General features: G+C 34.0%; 1 protein-coding gene across 1 annotated transcript in view; it reads left to right on the top strand.

The window, feature by feature from the left end:
* The window catches only part of LOC109342534 (transcription factor MYB90-like), a 2922-nt gene extending 696 nt beyond the window's left edge, over positions 1–2226 (top strand). Inside the window, exons 2-3 of the mRNA XM_019580508.1 lie at positions 7–136; positions 1657–2226. Of these exons, the coding sequence (XP_019436053.1) occupies positions 7–136; positions 1657–2092 (566 nt within the window). The 3' untranslated portion in view covers positions 2093–2226. The remainder of the gene's footprint in view (positions 1–6; positions 137–1656) is intronic.

Here is an 11638-nt window from a genome sequence, read left to right as displayed (position 1 = left end):
TTACAGGCTTGAACAGATGCCGCAAAAGTTGTAGACTGAGATGGTTAAATTATCTAAAACCAAATATCAACCGAGGAGAGTTCACTGAGGAGGAAGTTGACTTGATGATAAGATTGCATAAACTTTTGGGAAATAGGTTAATTAAATTCATATACCCATGTTTATGTTATTTTGTGTATGCATATTATTTATTTACCAGTTTATTATTCTATATAGTTGTTCCAGTACTTCAAATAGGGGTGAGTCCAACCCGACCCTATCCACTCACCTGGTTTAGCCCGATCATGATTGGACCCAAATAGGGCTGGCTCTCATCAGGTCTAAGTTATGTTCGGGTCAAAAATTAGATTCAACCAATATTTAGGGCAGGATATGGGACAAGCATGAATCTGCTAGCCAACTTGTCTCATAGCCACTCACTTATCATGTCTGTATATGTCTCTATTCATTTGTGTATAGAGTAATGATATCTTTTTTGGTTGAAAGTATCATCGATTCTCTAATTTTTTTCATTATATATACATAATTAACAATGTGTATATATATATATATATATCATATGTCAAATTACATATTATTAATAATAAGTAAAATATAGTAGTGAAGTCTTCATCTAAAATATGTATGAATTATATTTAATCAGGTTCGGGTTTAAAGGTTGTCTTAGTCGATATTTGTGGTCAAATTAGTTTCGAGTGTAGGTTGGGGTTCAAAAAATGACCCTACGAATATTTAGGGTCTGGTAAGGGACAAACATTATCTGACCCAACCTAACCCATGCTCACCCCTACTTTAAATTGCAGTTGTGTTTCATGCGATTGTAATCATTGCTACGCGGATTGCGGCCATTGCATGTGAATTATTTTATGCCTATATATATATATATATATATATATATATATATATATATATATATATATATATATATATATATATATATATATATATATATATATATATGAATCTAATGCTTCCTAATATGGTCTGATGCGGCCCAAATGTGGTCCAATATGGCCCTATGTGGCTGTGTAATTGTGATTTAGTGTAATATCACAATTACATTGTAATATTGTTGTAGGGATCACCACAACAACAATAATACTATCACATCGTGTGATGTGGTCTGCAATTTGAATCAGCAAGTTGTGAACTATAGCGGATTATTGCGAATAAGAATTAGCACATCCCATTAAACCTTTCACACTTGTGGTTAAGGTTTATTTCTCTTAGTAAATGAAATATAATTTTCATCATAAAGCCTTACTAGGTTGATGGTCCTTGGCATACTCTAGGTAAACAAAGTTTGCAGAAATAATGGTTGTACATCTTATTTCCACATCAAACTTTTCAGTTAGCACTAATTTTTACAAGGAATATAGAGCTAATATTGTTTTTACTTTGAAGATTTGTTTCCTCCTTCAATACACTAAGAGACATTTACTATATTGATGTAAATAAATGTATAAATAACACGATTCAACACCTGCAGTTATGTATCATTCTCCTTATATTAGCACCAATCAATTTTTAGTAAATCAAATAATAAAAATATACTGTCTACTTTTTTATCTTTTCAAATTTGTTTTCGTAAATATGTTTAGCATGCACAACATAAAAAAGTTATTTTACAAATATAAATTTTCTTTATTTATGTAGATGGTCTCTCATTGCTGGAAGACTTCCTGGAAGAACTTCTAACGATGTGAAAAACTATTGGAATACTTATATTCGGAAGAAGCTCCCCTCTCAAAGGGAAGATATTAATGAAAGACCAAAGGAAATAGTAAGGGAACCTTCTTCTGTGATAAAGCCTCAACCTTGGAACATTTCAACAAAAATGCCCTTCTTAAGGGATAAAGAAGATCATAGTGAGGACAAAGAGTGCATTACCAATCAAGGATGTCTTGCAACTGCATCAGAATGCAATAAAGAAAATGACACAAGCTGGTTTGATGTGCAAGATTGGACGCTCCTGAAAGATTTTAATTGGGATGCAAACCTTAATTCATTGACAACAAATGTTGAACAATTTGTTGTAGAAGATCAAAGTTGGAGTGATGTTCCTTTTAATATCAACTTGTGGGATACATAATCTCAATGACATGGACTATTTACGCTAGTATGTGTGAATATATTTCGGTATAATCCCATATATAGCAACTTTATATGATTATATTTGTCAACAAAAAAAAAGTTCGTGTGCTTTTGCACTAAAATCCTTATTTAAAAAAGACTATATTCAGTACTTTTATGTAAAATATCTTATGTTTAAGTACTTTGGAATTATATTTCCTTTATAATGTAAAATAATTTATAGTATTGTTATTAATAATTTTAAATAATGATAATTATAATTTATATTATTACTCTGACCCTTCCAATTAAGTAAGTGTTATGTCCAACATTATTTGCCTTAGAGCATGATTATAGGATGCTGGTTTATATATTTGATAGATGGTCTGATAGGGTGTGAAGTGTAGAAGTTTAAGATGATAAAAATTTGTCAAATTTAAGTATGAGTCAGTCCAAATAACTTATATAGGAAAACGTTGTTATAAATGTTATGATAATAATGATCTAAATAATAACTAACAAAATAAACATAAACTATAGATAAATTGGATAAAATAAAATTAACTAAATCCTAGATACGATAATCATTTGTCAATCTAAATATCCTCTAACAACTATTAGAATGGTAGCCCGTGTGAAGATTATCATATATGTATATGTATATTTATAAATAAAGGAATAAATAAAGTGAATTGTTGTATAGCGGTGTTTGTTTAATTAGATAATTGTCTCATTAATATAGAATTGTGGGGTTGAGAAAAAAAGAATGAATACTAACGAGAATATACCATGAGAAAATGGATGATTAATAGAAGTTCCCAATTTTCGGCATCTTAGTAGCAAAATAGTGACCGAACATGTCATGGAGGATGAAACCACTTTGATATCATGTAGAAGTTTAAGATATAAATTTTGTTAAACTCAAGTATGAGTCAGTCCAAATAATTTATTATATATAGGCGAAAATTGTTACAAACAATATGATAATAATTATCCAAATAATAACTAATAAGATAAATATAAACTATAGATAAATTAAGATAAAATGAAACTAACTAAATTCTAGATAAGAATTATGTGTCAATCTAAATATCCTCTAATAACTACTAGAATGATAGTCCACGTGAAGATTATCATATATATATATATATAAGTAATAAAAGAAATAAAGTGAATTGTTGTATCAAAGTGTTGTTTGTTTAATTGGATAATTGTCCCATTAATATGGAATTGTGATGTTGAGAAATTAAAGAATGAATATTAACAAGAATATAACACGACAAAATGGATGACTAATAGAAGTTCCGAATTTGTGGCATCTCAACAACAGAATAGTGACCGAACAGGCCACAGATGATGAAACTGCTCTCATACCACGTAGAAGTTTAAGATGGTAAAAATTTGTCAAACTCAAGTATGAGTCATTCCAAATAATTTATTATATATAGACAAAAGTTGTTACAAACAATAGGATAATAATGATCCAAATAATAACTAACAAGATAAACATAAACTATAAAAAAGTTCATTTTAAATAAAACTAACTAAATCGTAGATAGGATAATTATCTGTCAATCTAAATATCATCTAACATCAAGATAATCTTTAATTTATTTTATATTATTTTAAAATTAGTTTAGAATGTGCTTTGTGAGTCACTAGACTATTGGAACCAAAGCTATTAAGCAGTACCTAGGAAACCAAGCAAACTGAAAATTGCTTGGTATCGGCTGCACCAAACCATCAAAGTTTGCCTAACTCATCTTGGCTTGACTCATGTGCACCATGCACCAAGGTTGGCCTGACTCGTGGCCCAGCCTTAGGCCACAATCAGGATCTTCGCAACATCAAAACACGGTCAGGTTCCTTGTAACATCAGCATCAAGATGACCAAGGCAATTCCAAGGAGTTGGCAACAAGTTGGCCAAGTCACCTCGGTCAGTTTTGCTAAAGTTGGCCAAGGCACCGCAATCAGTTTTCATTGTGGTACAACATCAGGTCAAGTGTGTCGCATCAGGCTTGTGGCTCATAATTCTAGTGCATCAGGCGTGGCGCATGATTCTGGGCATCAATCGTGTTTTTATGAGTCTAATTTTTGGCTCATGGACTTTTATTAGGCACAGGCTTTTTCCATGGGCACATTTTTAATATGTTGAAATAGGGTCATATTGGAATTAGTTAAGTTTGTTAAGTTTGTTTTTAGTTGAGGTCTTAACTCCCTTTTAAGAGTTAGCTTGTTCCTTAAGCAAACAAGTAACAATGCCTTGTATATAAAGGGATCTTTTGGCTCACTTGTTGAATCAATGAAATGAGGAATATTCAGTCTTAAATTCGCAAGATGGTATCAGAGCTTCATCCTGAAGGTGCTGTTTACCCAATAGGGTCAAATTCACCTCCTCAAAATCTAGTGAAACCTCTTACTAAGAAGCCAACCGAGAAGCCAACCAAGACCAAGAATTGTAGTCAAGAAGAAGAAAGAAATCGAAGAATCAACAACTCTCAACACGAAAGAATCATGGCAGAAGGAGCAGGATCAGAAGCAGCACAACAAACACAACTAAGTTTTGGATACAATAAGTTTCAAAATTCATACTATCTCCACCCAAGAGAGAATCCAGCAACAACATTTGTCACAACTCTCTTGGAAGGAAACAACTACCATACATGGAGCAGATCAATGAAAAGGGCACTGGTCTCCCAAATCAAATTTAAACTTGTTGACGGAACCATCACACAACCACCTACCTTAGATCCAACCTAGGATATGTGGGAAAGCTGCAACACAATGGTGGTTTCATGGATAACAAGGTGCCTTTCTAAACAGATAGCAGAAAGCATTGTCTATATAGACAATGTTCAAGAACTATGAACATATTTAAGAATCAGATTCGCTAAGGGAGATTACTTCAGAATCTCAGATCTATTGCAAGAACTACACTCAATAAGGCAACTAGAAAGAAGCATCTCGAAATTCCACACAGAGGTTAAGACACTTTGGGAAGATCTTGAATCTCTGAGGCCTATGCCAACCTGTGTCAGTGAAGTCAAATGCAGGTGTGGATCAAATTAGGCACTTAAAGACCAACGTGAAGTAGAGTATGTCATGTGTTTTTTGAAGGGACTCAATGATGATTTCAACACAACCAAGACTCAAATACTCCTAATGGAGCCTTTTCCCTCAATGAACAAAGTTTTTCACTCGTCGTCCAACAAGAAAGGCAAGTTATAGGGACTAGCATGATAAGCTCTAAAGTCTTCTTCAATTATGCAAATAACAAACCACCCTCAAGAAGCAATGAAGGTGGACAACAATGGAGATCAACATTCACTAGATAGAGAGGAAACTTATCACAAGGAAAAGGTAGTAGCATAAGAAGAGGATATGAGGGTCAAAGAAGCAATAGTTTGAAGGTATGCATCTTTTGTGGGAGAGAGAGACATACCATAGACAATGGTTACTTCAAGCATGAATTTACACCTAACACATCTCGAGGAAGAACAAGGCAAGAAAATGCATCAATGAACAAGGCAACAACCAATGATAAGAATTCATAAAATAGTGGCACAGAACAAACAGAAGCAAGCAATCCTAGTGACTCTATGTTCAATTTTGGACCAAAGCAATATGAGAAATTAGCATCACTTATCAAAAGCATTGGAGCTAGAAAGGAGTATGATGTTAACCAACTTAGCATTGTATCAAAAGAAGGAACACAAAGTGGAGATAGCCAAGAAAAGCAAAACACTTCATGTACCTATTCCTATTGGATATTGGATATAGGGGCCACTGACCATGTGTGTCCATATCTATCCCTATTTGTTGCCTACACTCATGTAAGGCCAATAACCATCAATCTTTCAAATGGCACTACCACTATCTCATCAATCACATGCACCATAAATCTCTCTGACTCACTCACACAACATAATGTATTTTATATTCCTGATTTTAAATTTAACATGCTCTCTATACATAAACTTACAAATGATTATGTTACACGCTAATATTTGACGGTTCCAATTGTTCTATTCAGGATATGACTACCTCGAGGATGATTGGACATGCTAAAGCCATAATGGACTATAATTGCTAATAAGGACCATTAGAAATAATCAGTATAGATCTCATTATGCAAATGCACTAAGTATCTTTGATTTTTTTGATTTGTGGCACTTTAGGCTAGGCCACCTGTTGATATTTTTGGTATGGCAAGTGAACCATATCGTTCAAGTAACAAAATTCGGTAAATACTAGGATATCGTCCTTAGAGAGCATAGTGGATTTATACTAATTCCTAAAGAAGTAGATCGAGTATGTATTTACAAGATTTGAGATTTCAATGTTCATTTGGTTTTTGAATATAGATGTTAATATGTAAAAGATAAACTATAAAATTAAATTAGTTGGGATTGAAGTTCATCTTTCTTCTCCTTTGCAATCCTTAGATTCAATTCTGCATAACTTTTGAAATAATAGATTTTGATGCACATTTTCTTCGAATCATTTGTATCAATTCCTTGAGTACAAAATCCTTAGATAATTACTCAAATACCAATTCCTTGGATATTTAACCAATTAAAGAATTGAATCCAGGATTACAAAAGGTAGAAGATTACATTTCAATCCCAACACTAAAGAACTAGCCACTCATCCTTGCCATTACAACACTCTCTTCCTCTCTACAGTTTCTTTCTCTAAAATCGCGTGGAAAAACTTGAAAATGGTTAGATAACCCCCTTTGCTTTTTGTAACCGCCTATATCTGTTTCAGACTTCTGGTGTCTCGCTCAAGCTAGAGATTCTAGCTCGAGCAAAGGAGCAAATTTCAGCAGTAAGAAACTCTTCTAGCTTGAGCGACAACTATGACTTGGGCAAGAAATTCAGAGTTTTGAACCTTTATTTTTTGCTTGAGCGAGGTGCTCTTGCGTGGGCGAGAGGCACACAGAAATTTCGACATCCACAAGTGGGAATTGTCGCTTGAGCAACAGTCCTTCGCTTGGGCGAGGGACAGGCAATGATTTAAGCCTTTTTCCTTGAATTGTCACTTGAGCGACAGTCCCCTCGCTTGGCGAGGGACATTCCTCCTGCTTGGGCGAGGCTGTGGCTCAGGCGAGGGGTGCAATATTCAAAAACCCAAACTTCTCCTTTTTCTCCTCTTTTGTCATGCTTCTTCTTCTGGAATTGACATAAACACATGTAAGTTCCTAAACAAGACAAAATTAAACTAAGTTCTTGGGAGTTGTACACACTTTGCAACATCAATACACACTAAGTTCCCCAAAATCATATACATTTCATTCAAAAAATGGCACTTAACAAACTCCCCCCAACCTATAATCTTGCTTGTCCTCAAGCAAAGTAACAAGGCTCAATTCAACTTAGAGGATCTGGTTTTTCAAAAAAAATTAATCCAATCATGTCAACATCTAGAATCATTCACTTAATTTTCACAGAGACATGTTTCATGATCATTCATAATGATCTAAGTTCCAACTGATACAAAATATACATGTAGTTCAATTTCAAACAGAATAGCAAGAATAACTACTCAATTCAATCAAAGGAACTCTCTCATGCTTACAGGTTAAGTTTTTCACTTGCTTCTTTGTTGGATCCAAACAAATTGACTTTGCTTTCATTTAAGTCAAGCCATGTACACACGTTTAACCATGGATCTCAAGGACTTCACCTAGGGTTGTAATGAGGCATGACTACAAATATAATTGGTTTTTCTAGGATACAAAGAAGGAGGTAGATCATTAGTGCATTCTTACCTTTTCTTCTTTTGTTCACTCTGAGGTTTCATTTAAGTCAAGCCATGTACACACGTTTAACCATGGATCTCAAGGACTTCACATAGGGTTGTAATGAGGCATGACTACAAATATAATTGGTTTTTCTAGGATACAAAGAAGGAGGTAGATCATTAGTGCATTCTTACCTTTTCTTCTTTTGTTCACTCTGAGGTTCACTTTCCAAATTCCTATACTAACTTGTTCTTTGCTATCAACTATTTTGGTTCTCCTTCTTCAATTGACTCTTTTCTTTTGAGTCTTCACTCTTTGGTACGATTTCATGTTTCATTTGATTTTCTTCCAATTCAGTTCCTCATGCTTACCATTAACACATGATTAAAGAATGAGTGTCTTTGATTCAATTTCCAACTCAGATACACAAAGTCATTTCCATTGCCCAACATAATAGTTGAAAACCCTATGCATTAATGATCTTTCTCCATAGGTATGAGGATTGATGTATTTCATTGTGGCTTGGGTGCATGATTTTCAAACAAAAAAATCAACTCACAAGGGCTACAATAATTGGGTTCATGATTCATACGGTTAGCTTTCTGGTTGTAGCTTATCTATCCTAGTCATCTCCATGTTATTCCATGCTTAATGGCAACCCAAAATCAGGCAAAGTTAACTGATGTAATCCAACAAAGACACTCATATGTGTTTGGGTGCACTCTCTCTCACTAAGTTGTAGGCCATATTCCTTTGGTTAAACTGCTCATTATTCAACATATTCAGTCTTTGTCTGATTCGATATTCACATCCTGAAAGTAGTTAAACTCAGAACCCTAATCATTTTCAATCATAGGTTTTTAACTCTTTTTTTTAAGCATGAAGACACTATTAGAGTAAAATAGTCTTACTAAACTTGATACAACCTAAACATACAACCTATACTATGAAACATAAAACATAAAACATAAACATAATTATAACAAAAGAACCACTTTGTTGTGTTTTCAAGCAATGCTCACCATCACTTCATTTCATCATCATCATCATCTGCATCAGAACTAGATGGTCCACCATCTCTTGCCTCCCCTAGAAAAGTAAGCCTGACCCCAAGCCATAGATACTAGACAGTGAAATCTTCAGGGCTCATCCAAAATTGGTTGTATGGATATTGAATCTGATATGCTGCATAAAAGCCCTGCTGCTAGTGCATCTGACCCTGTCTGCGGATATCATTCTAGAGTAAAACAAGATATTGAATAACAAAAGACAAAATGCACTTATAATAGTTGACTCATGTAACGCCCCGAAAAGCATTTCATAATTACTATATTTACTCATGGGTAATGATTTTTTCTTTCATGTAACATATAACTTACAAATCATTTTTTTCCATTTTATCTATTCTCTTTGAAGACGTCACATTTTCAAACCTTTGCGGAAATAATTTCTTAATTCTTAAAATGTAATTGAATGAAATATAATTCTTTTCTGAATACTTCTCATTAATCAATTCTTGAATTTGTAATACATACATCATGGTTTACAAAATACAAGGCGAAGTCTATTCTTCGCCCCTAACAAAGATTAAAAATACAAATACAAATAAAATGATGCTGAGGGCGTTGGTATTAAGAAATTACCCTACATAAATTCCCTATCAAAAGAAAGAAAGAAGCTCCTAGACCGGTGGTGCACTAGAAACATCACTCGGGTCTCCCTCGATCTCCGAGTCTGAAGAGATCTATATAACCTCCACTGAATCCTCTATGCAAATTAACTCTACATAGTCATCGTCCTCGTCCTCCACCACCTCATCTGCTTCCCAATCCATCGAAGGGTCCGAGGTGTACCCCCTAGGCCCCGATTAAGTAGCCATGTCTACTCCTTCCGTCCCTCTTGGCGTTGAGTTAGTAGATGAGAATCTCGGTTGGGGCTAGGTCCTGACAACCTCCGATCTGCCTTGTCCCTCAGCTGGTGCGGATGGACCGGCAGGTACGAACCTTCGCTCTAGTAGGGTGAACGATGCTTCCCGAACTACGTAATGTGCCGCGAAATGCAACATAGAGCCATCACATATGAGATCCAATTCTAGGTCGTAGGGACCAGTGTAGGTGTATCTGTTTCCTTCAACGGTCCATGCCCCCTCCTAGGACATGGAAAAGCGGTATCCCTTGATCATTGCCGATCTGTCCATCTAAACATGGATGTATACGAGTACATCAGAAAGAAAGAGAGGGAGTAAAACATCTAATGAAAAACTTATCATTGACGTCGTGAAATTACATAGAATATAACCCCAAGACAAAGAACAAGTACAGATAAATCATATGATCATAGACACATGTATTAATGATGAATAAAATATAAAACTTATGATCTTAGAATCAATATCGATAAATACCATGTATGCATGCTATGCATATGTCCACCATCCTTACACCATTATCCTCCCAGTAACTATTCGGAAATAACCGAGAGCGCAAGTGCTATAACAAGCCGATTTGATCGCACCAAAACTTATTCCTCGCAACGATATATATATATATATGATCGATCTGTTCTAACAGAACTGTCCATTTCAGGATGATGTCGTATGAAATAAGTAATTATTGGCTCAATAATGACCAATAATCACCTATTTTCGTTTTGTATTTATTTTTTAAAAACTTAGAAAGGTTTTAAGTAACTTAATGATCACTTAATATTTTAATTATGGAAGGATTATATCTTCTAAAAAAGGCACATCCCAAAATTCACTCATTTTTACTTTTTCACAATTAAATAACAATAAAAGTGCATTCAAAACATCTTTTTTGTGATTTTATAAAAGTAAAATGATTGATTCTTATCTATTCATAGGTAACGCAATAATTTTGAGATTTTAAATAGTCAGTACATAATTTTCTATCCCAGAAAGAGGTTTTCACGTACTACTATTCTAAAGGTCAAATAAATATGTTGAGCTCACTTTTGGACATTGCAATATTTTTTTGACATTAGAAAATTTATTAGACTATTTTTAGAGCAAAACTATAATTTTTTGGATGTACCAGAACCTAAAATTACTCAATTCAAATATTTGAATCTATGTCAATAGATAAATTCAAAATTCAATTTTTTAAAAAATGTTTAGTTTGAAATCTGAATTAATTTCTAATTAAGAGGATATTGCCTTATTTTCCTCCAAATATTAATGATAAATTTTCATTTTATTTTCAAACATGTGCCAATTTCTCAATATAAATAGGAGATTGGTCACATGGAAAAAAGGGGAATTCATCATCTACACTCATCATCCACAATAACCAAAACAATTCATCATCTACTTATAATAATCCTCAACAATTCTCTTAATCTAAAACACATTAATCAATCATTTCCCCCAAAAACATCATCTTCCATATACAACAAATTAATATCATCCTCAACAACCTCAAAATCTCTCATCCACAATTACCTCAAAATCTCTCATCCACAATTACCTCAAAATCTCTAATCCACAACAACCTCAAAATCTCCTATACACAATAACCCAAAAATTGTTCAACAAAATCCGTTCAAACCCTCAACTTCCAAAAGAACCCATGTCATCCACAATAATCCAAAAATCTTCAACACAACACACAAAAAAGGACACCAACAAAAACCATAAAAATACATGATCTCCAACACTCTGAAAGCTTCTTTGTTTCTCTCGCTCAAACGGTTTTGATTGCGAACCTGTTTTAGAATCTGGTTTCAACATAGCAGACATTAGGCCAATACAATTTGTTGAAATCCAATTTGGCACCGACTTCAGCCTTGGAGTCAATACA

The sequence above is a fragment of the Lupinus angustifolius genome, chromosome LG03 (assembly GCF_001865875.1).
Source record: "Lupinus angustifolius cultivar Tanjil chromosome LG03, LupAngTanjil_v1.0, whole genome shotgun sequence".
Classification (NCBI taxonomy): domain Eukaryota; kingdom Viridiplantae; phylum Streptophyta; class Magnoliopsida; order Fabales; family Fabaceae; genus Lupinus; species Lupinus angustifolius.
Note: the sequence above shows the minus strand (reverse complement) of the source record. Positions and strands in the feature narration are given on the sequence as shown.